The following is a 14631-nucleotide window of genomic DNA, read 5'->3' as shown; positions in this document are numbered from 1 at the left end:
GACACTATTATGTATAAAGCTAAAGCTGCTGAACTCTTATCTGCCTCTTAGTATGAAGAGTTTGTTTGCTGGCAGCTAATTGAAGCAGGAGTAGTACAGTCAGTTTCTGAATCTAGTACCTTTTACTGAGAAATGTCTGCATTCACCTTGTACAGAACCAAGTGTGTGACTGCTTAAGAAAATACAGTGGTCTGTCCTGTGTTACTTTCTTGTACAGTGTTTCTGCCATTAGTGGTAACACTTACATAGTGAAATACACTTCTGTCTGTAGGATGTCGATGACAAGAAGTTAATAATCAGTAGTTGACTTGTTTTAGATCTCTGTAATCTCAAAACTGCAACATGACTCTAGGAAAGGGTGTGGGGAAGGATTGCTTTCCAAGTTACTATTTTTCTGGTCTTCCCACCCCTCTGGATCTGTCTTCTGTTTTTATAACTGTAGAAATATTCCCTTTTCTGCTGTTGTACTGTTCCAGAAAGAGGCTGGTCTGTCATTCTTTCTCTCCTCTCCAGCTCCTTCTGCAGTTGTCTAGGATGCAAAACTGGTCTGATTTTCTTGTTCAGACTTGGAATGTTGATCTGTATATTAATAATCAATAACTGCACCTGACTTGCTGTAGTGTTGGAAGAGTGGTGGCTATGTCAGCTCTAGCTTTCAATCAAGAGAAAATTAAATGTATTAACTTGGAATGCCGTTTGCATGATGGGATTGAATCAGCATGTGCACTGCATTGTTTAACAAACTCTGTCTCTTTCTCTCCCTCCCTTCTTCCCTTCCTATTTTCCTTTTCCCTTTCCATTCCACCCCCTTTTTGTCCCTGCTGACTTTATGCCAACTCTGTTTTTTGTCCCTCATTCTAACTTTCCTCTTCACGCATTTCCTTCATCCTCCTCTGCACCCATTTTTTTTTCCACGGGTGCCCACACATGCCCCTGTTGTCTGCCCCCAATGACACAACGAGGCAGTTCTGACGCTGTCTGCTCCCCCCGTAGTGCCAGGCTTCTGTTGTACAGTTGGAGTGGACTGGAAATCCCTCACTACTCCTGCCTGTCTCCCTCTCACCACGGACTACTTCCCTGACCGCCAGAGCCTGCAGAATGATTACACGGAGGGTTGCTATGACCTGCTCCCAGAAGCTGACATTGACAGGTTTGGCCAGCACCTTGTCTGTAAAGTAACCTGTGTTCAATCCAAGTGCTTCAGGCCCAGGTGCTGGAAGAGGAACGCTTTGGAGGCTGTACAAGGGAAAGATGAGTTGCTAACATAGCAGTGGAATACTTAGATTCTTCGCTTTTCTGGTGTTACCATCTGACAGTGTGGTGTTCTGTGGATTTTATGTTAGAAATTACTTTTGTACAAGTTTTTACATCTCTATTCTGTTGTTTCAATCAAAATACTCAATGTCAAGCTATCATCTTTGTTAATCTATTTTACAGCGAGTGTTTTGGAAACACTAAATGAGCAAATGCATGTGGACCACAGTGCTACAGATGCTTAGCCTCACTTTCAAGGGTATTTAGTTTAAAGAATCTTGCTGGAAAACAGTCTTAGTGGGATAAATAGAACTTCTCAGCTTGGCTCGGAGATCTCTGGTAACTGTTCTTTAATAGGGTTGGTTTGGGTTTTCACTGAAGCTGTTTCATCTTCTTAAATGTGATTCAGACTTTCCACAACTTGTAAGACATCAAAAGACCTGTTCCTGTTGCTGCTTCATGGGAACAAAACAAAAATATTAGTCAGGGGGATTGAAATATATAGAAAGTAGCAGGATTAATGAAGAAATACCTAAAAGAAATGTCAAATGCTTCTTTGCAACAGGAAGGCAAAGTTCAGAGCAGAAGGAGGTGTAATAAGGTGCTGTGGTGATGTGTCTTTTAATCCCTCTCTGCTCTTGACTTTCCACTGTGGGAAAGGCTGGACCTTTGCTGCCCACTGGCAGCTCTGAGCTTTGCTGAACATGTGCAAACTGCACTGAGACTGTCTGCAAAGTCTTCTAAAAGTCATCTTTGGGGCATTTATTGGAAGTTTCACAACTGTTGGAAGCAAATTTGTTACTGATTGCAAAACTGCTTTCAAAGGCAGTAAGAAGTGTTGTCAGACAGCTAATCATCCCCTGTTTGCCATACCAAGGTGCCTGTTCTCCCTCCTGCTCCCCCAGGCAGCTGGTCCCAGGCAGAGGGCTCCACTGCCCAGAGCCTTGCACAGACACAGCCCCTCAGCTGGGAGACACAGAGCTAAGAATAAGTGTGTGGTCAGCTTCCTTATTCTAGTCTGCTTAACCTTTGTGTCCAGGAGGGATGAGGAAGGAGTGCAGATGACAGCCCAACAGGTGTTTGAGGAGTTTATTTGTCAGCGCCTCATGCAAGGCTACCAAATTATTGTGCAATCCAAACCACAGAAACCAGCCCCAACTGTGCCACCCCCGCTGAGCAGCAGTCCCCTCTACAGTCGAGGTGAGTGACCTGGTATTGGCAACTCAGTCCTTTGTCTTTCTCTCCTTCTGCCAGTCCCAGTAACCTTGAACTAGGCAGAGGTGCTTGTTGAACCCTCTGTCCTTTTTTGTTTCCTGATGCTATATGGAAGTCTCTGCTGGGAGGGAGCCTGATCTGAGGCAGCACAAACAGCTGCACCATGAAGAGACAGGTGCAGGATTTTTGGACTTTAATAAGAAACTGGCCTCATGTTCATGGTGGTGAACCCCAGTGAACTATGGCTTCAGTGCCACTTGAGTGAATACCTCTTAAATACAAGTCACATGGTATCTGCAGGGCACATCTCTGGAAAAAGACAGACCTAAAGCTTCCATAGGTGTATTTCTTGAAGCAGTTTCCTAACATTAAAGTCACTGTGGAACTCCAGGGTGAAGCTTCATTGTCCTGAAACCATGAGTCAGCTAAACCTAGCTAAACCCCAGACTGGAGTGGGCTAAGAGTGTATCGCATTCCTTTGAGAGAATCTGACTTGCTGTTTAACTTCTGATGGGTTTTTTTTATGGTTTTTGGTTTTTTTCTGGATATTCCCTGGGCAAGTCAGCATGACACAGTGTTCACAGAGCAGGGAATACACATGAATGGGATATGGTTGTTATTCTCTGGTTTGGGAATGGACAGCAAGGCTCCACTGGTAACGTGCAGAGCTTAAGTGATTAGTTTCAGGAATGAGGCACAGAGAGGAAGCAGAAGTGGAGTCCAACTCTACAATCACATCTACCAGTTATTCAGCACTGCATGTTGGCTGTTCTCTGGTGGCTCTGACTGGAGAGGTTCTGCATGGGTGGTGGGTGAATCCTGATTGCCCTTTGACTGTGGCACTAGCAAATCTGCACTGTAAGAGTGAAAGACTCACTGTGCATGTGTCCCTTAAAAATGTGGCCTGAAAGATGGATTTTAGTTTGTCTTGAGTTCAGAGGCCAAGTTCTGGTCTCCAATTCTGGGCACTTTCTGTAGGCACAATTTGTTGATAAATTTCTGACTCTTGCAGTAACCTGAAAAGGTTTTGCTTTTTACAACTAGGTCTTGTATCAAGAAATCGGCCCGAGGAGGAAGATCAGTACTGGCTGAGTATGGGCCGTACTTTCCACAAAGTAACCTTAAAGGACAAAATCATTACTGTGACTCGGTACCTGCCAAAGTGAGTATCTCTCTGGTTGAGCAGTTTGCTGCCAATGTTCAGGTGAAGATTCTTTTGCAGCTGTCTGTGCTTGCTTGTGCGTACTGTAGAACCTCCTTGCCTTTTAGGAGAAGAAAGAGAAGGGCTTGTATTGATAATTAATTGAGATTAATGTTTGTGTTTGATCTTTTAGGTATCCATATGAATCTGCTCAGATAAACTACACCTACAGCTTGTGCCCCTCACACTCTGACTCTGAATTTGTCTCTTGCTGGGTAGAATTTTCCCACGAGAGACTAGAAGAGTACAAGTGGAATTACTTGGATCAGTATATCTGCTCTGCTGGCTCAGAGGATTTTAGGTGAGGTCTCCTTTTCCATCCAGACTGTTCTGTGTCCTAATTGCCTCTTTTCCTTTCTGACACAAAATTTCATCAGCAAGTTCAACCCACAAATGCTCAGTACTCCAGGGAGAATATGTGGCCTGTTTTCACTGTTTGGTGCTAGCAGCTGTTGCCTTGTAGGAACCTTACGCTGTGTTGCTGCTGCATTATCTGATCTTTGATAGAGTCTTGATCACCAAATTCAGCATGAACTGATTTTATCCTTCTGCTACAAATGCAAAGAAATATGATGGCATTTTGTACCACGCAGATGCTTTTCTTGGTTTCTTACTCATTTCTGGATCTGACTCAAAACTTCCATGTATTTCGAAGCTGTTGGAGGTTTGCTTGAGTACTAGGCTTGACTGCAGTCCTACTCCTAAGCCATGTAGTGCAGTGCTTATTAGAAATGTGAACTATCTCTACTAGAAGCAACAGCCTTTTTGATATCTTCTCTCCACAAAACCAGTCTTCTTTTCTTTTCAGGTTTCAGTCAAAATGCCTCCTACTCTAATGTCTACCTTGAAAATTCCTTTTTATTTGCTTATTTTTAGAGAAAAAGCCTTTGACAGGAAAGAAGATCTATCCCTATGTTACAATTACTCTGAAGATAGCCTTGTATTCTCTTCTGCATATCAGTGTTTTAATAGTTCCCACTGATGTTCCTATTGCTGCAGTTCCTTTGCACATCTGCTCATCCTGGCTCAGGGATAGCAGAGTGAGATGGTCACTGCGCTCACTGAAATGTACAGCAAGTGGATATGTATTTCAGACTCTGTAAAATCCTTCCTGGGAAACTGCTGAACTCTGTCCTGTCTTGCACATTCCTTCAGCCTTATTGAGTCCCTGAAGTTCTGGAGGACTCGTTTCCTGCTGCTGCCTGCCTGCATCAGTGCCACGAAGCGCATCATGGAGGGAGAGGTGCACTGCGACGTGTACGGGGACAAGCCGCGCTCTGACGAGGAGGAGTGGCAGCTCCTGGATGGATTCATCCGCTTTGTGGAGGGCCTGAACCGCATCCGGCGCCGCCATCGATCTGACCGGATGATTCGAGTGAGTCAGCTCTTAGCTGGGTCAGAAGCAGAGTCTGAGTTCATCCTGAGCCATCTAGTGAGGCATTAGCAGAGACCTGAGTTGATCCCAAGCAGGATGGGGTTCTGTGTGTGTCTCTGAGGAATCCGTACGTGAAGGACAGAGCTGCCTGCTCTGCTGTGTCTGATTTCAAGTAGTGTGGGCTTGTTAACACCTTTCTATCCTTGACTGTACCTGGAATGGGCATCCCAAGCTGCTGTGGCTGGACCCAGACTCAGAACAGTTCTAACTGAGTGAGAAGCCAGACGTGCCTGCACAGCAGAGCCATGCCTGAGCTGGCTGCTGCTCTGTTTTATCTCAGCTGGTTTTCTCTCACCACGAGCCTGATGTCACCTCTTTGCAAATGTACATTGCTTTGTGCTGTAGGTGTGGTTAGCCTGAGTGCGTTTTTGCACCTTGTGATGCAGATAACTGATTGAAACAGCTCTGTGAGGTAGCTGAGCTGCTGGGTTGGCTCTGTGCTGCAGGCTTAGGAAAAGGATTGTGTAAAGAGGACCATATGGGTGAATTCCTGGTGAACAGTAGTTTCAAGAGGGTGATGAGAAACTGGTTAGTATGCATCAAATTCTCTTCCAATTCACACACTGAACCTGGTAATTTATGTCAGAGTAAATCCACTTTTTCCAGAGTAACAAACATTCTGTTTTGAGAACAGCATCCACAGGAGACACTGGGCTGTTCCATTTCTTGTGTACCAATGGTTTAACTCCCTTTTTGAAGTGAGACTAATAAAGCCCTGCTGACATGAGGTGTTGTGTTCTTGCTTGCTACTTAAACCTAGCTTGTCTAAATCATGCTTTCATTTTTTCTCTGTTAGAAAGGGTCTGCCATGAAAGGGTTGCAGATTGCTGGTCCAATTCCCACCCACTCTCTGGAGCAGCCTGGGCCTCCCATTGGGAAGAAAGGCACCTCTGCACTCTCAGCTCTGCTGCAGATGGAAGCCAGTCAGAAGTGAGTCTCTGCACACTGTGTGAAAAGCACTGGAACATCCTTTCTGCATATTCCACCTGGGCTGGCTAAAGCAGATTTGGGGAACTTTGCCTCGTGTTATGTTAAATACATAAGAGATTTAATATTTTCAATGCTAAGTTAGTATTACACATGCCTGATAAAACTGAGTGAGTTCAAGGACTGTGTTGTTTCTGTGGGGTAAAGGTACTTGCAGAACCTTGGATTGACTGTGTGCTTCAGTGTGTGGGAAAGCAAATGTCTGAAAATACAGTGCTGTCCCTCTGCAACAGTTGCCTTCAGGTGGAAGCTGACACAGTGTGTTTGAATAAACTCTTGATTCTTTTCTTTTAGGACACTGGGGGAGCAGCAAGCAGCAATGCTTTCTGGGAAGAGCTCTGGGCAGCCTTCGGAGAGTGGGAACATTGCTATCACACCCACCTATATGGACAGCCCTCGTAAGGTAAGGACTTTTTGGTCTTTCTTTAGCTACTATTTTTACATAAGAATTTCGCAAATAATTGAAGATTATTTATCTAAGCACATGACAACATCATACTACATCTTATTCTTTAATCCAGCAAGGACTGGTCCTATACTGGGGATGGCCTAAGCCTTTGTGTGCAAGGGCATAAGAAGAAGTGGGGGCACAACCATCCTTCAGTTCTGTAACTGTGACAATGAAATGGAATCCCTGGGATGCTATTTCAGTGTGTTTTGCTGGTTTAAGTGGTATTTGCTAATTAGTCCATTTCCTTTTCTGGTAGCACATTTCATTTCAGTCAGGGTTTGATGGTTAGATTTAGTAGTACAGTGCTGTCTGCATCTGTGTGCAGGCTGTCTTGGAGAGCTCTAGACCGTGACTGTGAAGCTTGAGTGGAATTCTAACAGCAGGAACTCGGGTCTCTTGCCTCTGCTTAGAGGAGAAGATGTGTTCCTGAGGAGTGATTTAGATTTCATTCCTTCTCTGGCTGGACTCCAGGCTGGAGAAAATTGTCTTCCTGGAGCTCTCTTCAGATGCTTAAAGAAAAGATGGTGCTATCCCTCAGCCTTCCTGTCAAGTGTCGTGTGAGTGCCAGGAGAGCAGGAGCTCTGCCTCCAAGTCCAACCAAAAAGATTTGATTATTTGTCTGTGTTCTGGCATGGTTTTTCAGCAGAGGTAACAAGGAACTGAATAAAGATACAGGACTTCTGTGACCTGTCTTTGGGTTCAACAACTGAAATATTGCAAAGAAAAAGTTTTTTGCAATAAGTTTACCACTATCAACCACCTCTTTCAGTATTTTTCTCTTAGCATCTAATGTTTGAAATGCTGTTGAAACTGTTCAAGATGCTGTTTTCTGCCATCACCAGTGCCAAGTGTTACGTTATTCTGGAGACCTGGGTATTGACAGCTGAAGTTATAGATTAACTGCAGACATCTTGGTAACAGACACCTATTGGTACAATTGGAATGTTTTGAGAATGCAGATGAGAGTCTGGAGAAGAACATGCTAGGCCTGGAAAAAGTAGGTGCAGAAACTGATTGGAAGCATGTTTGCAAACTTCCAGATCATAATTCAGGCTTTGCATTCTCCTCTTCTACCATTTTGAAAAATCAGCTTCCCTCTTAAAATACAGCACTCTTAGACATCTCTTTCTACCAGTAAAACTGGTGCAAATTCACCATAGGACACGGGAGAAGAATGTTGTGTCTGGTTGTTCTGCACCACAGAGGGGAGAAAGGCAAAATTGGCTTCCATAATAATGGCTCAGTCCTGTGTTGGGAACAAGTTACAGATTTTGTGCTATCAGCAAGTGGCATCTTGTGTGATGTTAAAAGTAACTATATCTGAAAGCCTCTCTGGGAGGCTGACTGGAGACTCTGGGAGAGTGCATTATCAATTGAAGGCCTTTCATGCTACCGTAGTAAACACTCCTGTAAATATTTACACATAGGGATTGGGAGATAAGCAATTGGGATCTCCAGATTGATGGCTCATGCTTGTTGGAAAGGTGCCAGTGGACACGTAGCCGTATCAGTCAACATTGTGCTCACTTGGAAACATCAGCCAGAGTGTGCCTCATGTCCCAACCCCTCTAGGGCTCACCAGCACGGGTCAGTCTATTGGCTGTCCACAGACTTGCAGCCAAAGTACTGACAAATTGTCACAGGTGTGTGCTCTGTCAGCAGCCAAGGGAGCAAGTGATTTTCTAGGATGCTATTCAGTGCTGGAGTTATTCCAGAAAAAATCTGAGCCACTGGCTCCACTTTTATTCTGTTTCAGAGTGGAATTGACAAGTCACTTCAGCCAGTTACTGGGCAACACAGTATGATTTTAACACAGTGAGCTAGCTTGGTGTGTAGTCTGTTTGGGAAGTCTTTGCCCTTATGGATCCAAGGGTGCTTGGCTCTGCTTCTGCGCTGCATAGATTGCCAGTGCTGTAACCCTGGCATTGATTGTTTCCAGAATAGGTACATACCAGGGCAAGCATCATCTTAACAGTAGGCTAGACAAAAATGTTTTGCCTAGGGAACAGAATAAAGAATTGCAAATAGGGAACGAAAATCTCGTTGAGTTCCACTGCATTGTCTGATGTGATAAGAGAATCTTGACACATCTTTGAATAGCAACTGGGGATAAATTCACCCAGGGTTTGCAGGTAGGTGGGAACATAGCATAGGCAGTGTGTATTTAATTTTGCTTGAAGTATTAAACACAGTGTTGGAGGGATCTTTGTGATGAGTTTTTCTTCCCTTTCCTTTGCACCATACCAGACTCACATGTAAGAGGAACAGTGTGCTTCCTGAAAAGAGCTTCTCTGCCTTTCCCTCTATCATTTGAATGACTAACAGACTAGGAAAAAAACAACCCATCCTTCTTTGGATATTTGGATATTTGTCATTACACATGTAGTTGTACAGCTTTCTGTATCTCTACTCAGTATGTGGAAACCCACATACTTCAGAGCTCAAGTCTTTCTCCTGTGAAGTATGGAGGGAAGGGTGTAGTTTCAGTTTGCTCCTGATCAATGTGGTTTTCAAAATTTTGGAAAAGCATATGTGCTAAGGAAGAGCAACATCTTGTTGCGGAGTAAGTAAGGGTATGTGTGTGACTAACTCCTGATGCTCTGCATTCTGCTGCATTCGACATTCTGGGTCTGGGATTTGCATTCTCCTCATACTTTCTCTCTGTGGTCATCTCATACTTGCACAACCTTGTATTTGCTTTTCTTCAACTCCTTGTTCCTGTTGCTGTTGCCATTAATGGGCCTAACTTCCTCTGATGCCTTCAGGATGGGGCCTTCTTTATGGATTTTGTTCGCAGCCCACGTACAGCTTCAACCTTCTACTCACAGGTTAGTTTGGAATGGCTCATTGTCATCTCTGGCTTTTGGACTGAGGTGATGGAGAGCATTTGTGTCCTGAGCTTGCCACATGGGGATCCTCTGTTAGTTTCCAGATCTGCTCATTAAGAGGGAGATGTGCAGCATTAGCAGCACGAAGTGGCAGATGCAACTATTTCCTTCCACCATTCAATGTTTGTGCTGTGTTTTGGGTGTTCATGTGCCCTGTCTCACTGTCCTTTACAGTACTGTCTTGTCAACAACTAAAGCTTCTGTTTTTGTTTTTCAGTAAGTGATCATTTCCCATCTTCCTTCGTTGAACAAAATGGCAACAGTTCATTCATCTGGTTCTTGGCTATATTTTCTCTGTGGTATTTGATTGACATGTGACTCTGGGGAGATCCAAGTCAATTTGTGTTCTTGGATTCTTAAACAGCCAAGGGCTGAACATATTGGTGTCATCTTGGTTTAACAGAGTCATTGTGACAGAAGTTGTTTCGACGCTTAACACCAGTTAGGAATCAGCAATAACACAGTGTGTCCATAGAAAATGCTGCTGAGTGAAGTGAGCTCTGAGGAGGGAGAGTGGCTTTAGCTGGCTGTGGGCACTGTGGAGTCCATGTTGGAGCATCTGCTGGTTTTGGCTGCCCAAAAAGGGACATCTGCCATTGTAGAGTTAGAGATCTATGGGATGTGAGAAATGGCATAAATAAAGGACTCTTGGCTGTCAGACCCAGGTCAAGATAGCACCTTTGTGATTTTTAGTTGTGTATGTGCTGTGAATTCATCCTGGCAGAGCAGCCTGCATGTTTACACCAGCCTGAGCTACCAAGTTACTCTGCTGTTCGTGTTCCTCTCCCCCACCTCTAGCTTTTATATAATAGGCCTTTCCTAAACCATACGTGTTAATGGCAGATGGCAATTACAGCCTGTACTTAGCTGAATCTTTCAGCATTCATGTTCTGAAACGATTTTATGTTAATTTTGTGAACTATTCAGTCTACCATTGGAATAGTGTGAGTGTTCCTGCGGGAGGAAAGTGTTCCTGTTGTCTTGGCGACGTAGGTGTGGGTGGGTGCCAACCAGCCTTCTCATACTGCTCTGAGAAAAGGAGGGAAGAGGAGCTGATTTTTTTTTGTGCATTATGAAACTTGAATTCAGTGTGATGCATATGCATATTTCTAAGAGTTAAGAGTTGGAACTATTGTTGCTAACTGCTTACTACTTGCCCATAGTGATTAAGTGTCCTGTTCTGTCCATGGTGTGTCTATATCACAGTTATTCACTCAGGTTGAAAATGTCAGGTTGGGACTGGTGTTGCTGGTTTGCTAGTAGTTAACACAGTTGTTGCTGGGTTGTTGATCCTCTTCTTTATTGGGGTCTGAATTTATTGTTTGTCAAGAGCTCTGTTGTGGTGGCAAAAGTAAGACTGTATTTATCTCTTCTGCATATGCTTGTGCTTCCTTTATAGTATTGCATGTTGTTAACTAACTTAAGCTGTTGTACCGTTGACATGGGGAGGGGAGAAAATGGGAAATGGATTACATAATGAATTTCATAAAGATGTTGCTGTGTTTACTCCTTGCAGGTCTCTATAGATCAGTCAGTTCCTGCAACCTCAGATGGCAACACATTGATATCCACGGGACAGATACCTGAGAGGGGCAGCACACAGACCTTGGGATGTGCCCAGAATGTTGCAGACCCAGGATACACCACGGCTGGTGCTGCAGAGGGCAGGTAGGAAAGGCACAGCAATGCTGTTCTGCAGTGCTGCTCACTTACAGTCCCCTTTCTGGTGTCAAGGAATGGGCACTTAAACAGGAACCCGAGAACAAGGTGTGCTGTGTCTGTCAGCACTAGCAGGCACTTGTCACAGGACCTTACTGCAGTGTTTCCACGTGCAGAGAGAGTGGTAGTAAAATAAGATTTGCAACCCAGTTTTCCAGAATTAAATGAACACAAGGCCTGATTTCTCCACCCACAAGAAGAGCTTCATTCTTCAAGAAATGAAGAAATTCCATTTATAAAGTCTCTTAGAAGAAAATCAGGCTTTGAATTGACATCTGTCTTCTGTCTGTTTTGGCAAAGGGGAACCCTGCAGGTCTAATTTGATTTAGTAGATTGATGAAATCCAAGAGGTTCTAAGGTAGAAGTGAGACACCAGGGGGAAAGCAACATTAAAAATAAACTGTATAAGTACCTGTTTCCAGTGGTTGTGTATTACAGTAAAAAAAAAAAAGCTGACTTTAAAATGTTTACTCTCAACTGCTGCTGAGTACAGCTGTATGTGATATAGTGATCATTGGGTCAATATAGCAATGTCCTGGTGACCTCAGGGGGAGAATACAGGTCTGATGCTTTTAGTTGTCCTGCTTGTGGTGAAAAAGGAAATAAATCTGGCAAAATCATTGAGAAGAGCGAGCATTTTTCTTAAATGTACACGTTTGAAGCAATCTGGCAGCTTCCTTACTCTTTTGACATGTTTCTCTTTATTATCCAGCTCTCAGCAGTGTTCAACAAGTACTCTGACTTCCTCCTCCACGTTGGTAGAGATTCTCGAAGCCATGAAACACCCCACGTAAGTTGTTAATATAAATATGCTCAACATCTGGTGAGATGTTTTGAAAGAGGAGTCACCCAGAGAGCCCCATGTCAGCTGAGGAAGAGTTTTAAGCTTCCTTTTGTTATTCAGTTCCAGTCTCTCTCTAATAAGGAATTTTATAGAAATTGAGGTTCAAGTATTGCTGCAGAGACTTCAATTACTAGAATCTGAAAATTTTGTCATGGCAAGACTTCTGAGGAAGTCACTGAACTGCTGTCAATGTCAGCTCTTCATCTTGTTACTAGAAGCCAATGGTAGATCACTCTGGGGGTATTGGGCATTTCTTGTCCTGTATTTTAGCCCCCTCTGCTTTTTATCCCCAGCAGTGATTTTTGTCTGTGTTACTTAGAAGAGCTCTCAACCAGTCCATGCTAACATGTGTGGCTTGCTGTGATTCAGCACAGGGATCCAGCTGCTCTCTGAACAGAAGGGACTCTCCCCATACTGTTTCATCAGTGCAGAGGTCGTGCACTGGCTGGTGAATAACGTGGAAGGTGTGCAAACCCAAGCCATGGCCATTGACATAATGCAGGTAAGGGAGCTGTCCAGGGGCATAAGGAGGGCCAGAAATACCTCACTCTGTGAAGAAAGCAAGAGTGGTAGAGGAAAGCATAGCAATAATTTCTGTTACTTATTAAAGTCCCCTTATCAATAGGCATTGAAAACAGTGCTCAGCAGAATATGAGGTAGTGATGGCATTTTATGGATTCCCTTTTACAAACCAGCAACATATTCTTCAGTAGTAATACATGTTATAGTCTTCCACTTGTGTATGATGACAGAACCGACTGGGAACTCTGCATTGTGAGAATTGTGAGGCACTACGGTGTGATTTCGTTTTGGTTTTAGTTTTGTTTTTTCTTCTGATAGTTAACAAAGTTGTAATAAATCCAGCATATGACCTCTGTTATGGATGCTGAAGTAGACATACTTATGCTGGATACACTGCTTGTGTTCATCAAGGATTTTTTCCATATTGAACTGTGCCAGGGGCAGGAGGCTGAAAATGCTTTGGAGTTCATTCCTCTGCTGAGATCCCATATCAATTAACAGACAACTTAGAATGTTTCCAACCTCTTACCTTCCTATAAATCCATCTATAAAACCAGAGCAGGGTAAGAGAGGAAGGCAGACATCTGTGGAAAGGTCAAATGCAGTTTCTCAGGATGATAAGGAGTCACCACATTTACTGTTATCAAGAGATAACATTGCCGGTGTTCTCGTTGGACACATATCTGGACAAAAAGATGTCAAGAAAAAGAAAATGGTTTCCTAATGTTATCTAGCAACCTTTTTATATAACTGGAAGAGTGAATTTTTTTTTTTTTGGTCACGTTTGCTCTGTTCTCTCTGTTTTTGTTCAGAAAATGCTAGAAGAGCAGCTCATTGTCCATGCATCTGGAGAAGCTTTACGAACCTTTATTTATGGCTTTTATTTTTACAAGATTGTTGTGGATAAAGAACCGGACCGAGGTCAGCACTGTGTTATTACAAGACTTTCCTCACTATTCCTTTGCATAATCACTAGGCTGTACTTGATTCTTATGGGTACAACCAAAAACACTGATCTAAAGACAGTCTAAGAAATTCAGCCTTTGGTTTAAAAAAAACCCAAAAAATAATTGCAAAAAACATAACCTGATTTTTCTCCCCCTTTATATTTTGTGTCAAGTCTTACATCTCTGTCTTGATCTTGACCATGTGTTTCTAACTGCAGTTGCTCTTGCTTTATGTGCAGTGGGGATGCAGCAGGCTGCCATGTGGCACACTGCTGCCATGGATGACTTCTCCACCTTCCAGAGGAAATGGTTTGAGGTGGCGTTTGTGGCAGAGGAGCTCCTGCACTCGGACATCCCCGCGTTCTTCCTGCCCTGGCTGCCCAGCCGCCCTGCCTCCTATGCAAGTAGGCACAGTTCCTTTAGCCGCAGTTTCGGAGGACGGAGCCAGGCAGCTGCACTATTAGGTAGATGCACAGCACAGGTGACAGCTGGGGAAGTTCAAGGGGATAGTTTGAAAGGGGAAGAGCAGCCCAGCCAAGGGTATGATCTCACGTGGACCAGCAATAAAGCTGCAAATTTCATGCTGGCCTTACATGTGTCTTGCGGGTGGACTTGTTCTCATATGCTAGAGGTGTGTTTCACTGGCTGGGCAGGTAATTTTTGCTTCTGAGTGCTGGAATGCAATGAAAAGTATTTTTTAAACTATTCCTTGTTCCTGAACCTCTAGAATTTAGAGAGGAAAAATGCTTTGTCTCCTTGCCGATCCAGAGAGACTCTTTCCAACCTGTAATGAGCATGGAGGGACAAGTTGTGAGAACAGCGGAGCAGCCAAACTGTTCTTAAAATTACATGTCTAATTGCTTCCTAGTGGCAAAACCACAGTGAGATCCAGATGTGTTAGAAGTTTTCTGTGATGTGCTGGAGGCTTCTTGGCTAATCTGAATCAGAGCCAGACTGCTTATATTAATAAGCCTGTGAAGCCCAGCTACAAATGATCCCTGTGGTGTAGAAGCAGTAGGGTTTGCTGCTGGGCAAGATACCATTATAGTATCTAACGTTCTGTAATGTGTGGAGAAATAACACTGCCTGCCTCTAACAGCCCGTGAAACACACTGGCTGCATGACTGACCATGTTGCTTTGTCAGCTTTTTGTTGCATTTCCAGGCCA

The 14631-nt window shown here is 43.7% G+C and overlaps 1 protein-coding gene across 4 annotated transcripts in view; it reads left to right on the top strand.

Moving 5' to 3' along the window:
* DEPDC5 (DEP domain containing 5) overlaps positions 1 to 14631 on the top strand; it is a 41857-nt gene that overhangs the window by 18808 nt on the left and 8418 nt on the right. Inside the window, exons 25-37 of one of the 4 annotated variants that reach the window (XM_009080915.1) lie at positions 994 to 1150; positions 2294 to 2454; positions 3514 to 3631; positions 3804 to 3971; positions 4826 to 5045; positions 5902 to 6035; positions 6387 to 6495; positions 9309 to 9371; positions 10948 to 11099; positions 11863 to 11940; positions 12364 to 12496; positions 13329 to 13437; positions 13703 to 13927. In XM_009080915.1, the coding sequence (XP_009079163.1) occupies positions 994 to 1150; positions 2294 to 2454; positions 3514 to 3631; positions 3804 to 3971; positions 4826 to 5045; positions 5902 to 6035; positions 6387 to 6495; positions 9309 to 9371; positions 10948 to 11099; positions 11863 to 11940; positions 12364 to 12496; positions 13329 to 13437; positions 13703 to 13927 (1827 nt within the window). Of the gene's footprint in view, positions 1 to 966; positions 1151 to 2293; positions 2455 to 3513; positions 3632 to 3803; positions 3972 to 4825; positions 5046 to 5901; positions 6036 to 6386; positions 6496 to 9308; positions 9372 to 10947; positions 11100 to 11862; positions 11941 to 12363; positions 12497 to 13328; positions 13438 to 13702; positions 13928 to 14631 lie in introns of all 4 variants that reach the window. The other 3 variants (XM_009080914.1, XM_009080917.1, XM_009080916.1) reach the window with 3 other exon arrangements.

The sequence above is a fragment of the Acanthisitta chloris genome, unplaced genomic scaffold (assembly GCF_000695815.1).
Source record: "Acanthisitta chloris isolate BGI_N310 unplaced genomic scaffold, ASM69581v1 scaffold34868, whole genome shotgun sequence".
Taxonomy (NCBI): Eukaryota; Metazoa; Chordata; class Aves; order Passeriformes; family Acanthisittidae; genus Acanthisitta; species Acanthisitta chloris.
The sequence above is the reverse complement of the archived record's forward strand: the minus strand, read 5'-3'. Positions and strand labels throughout refer to the sequence as shown.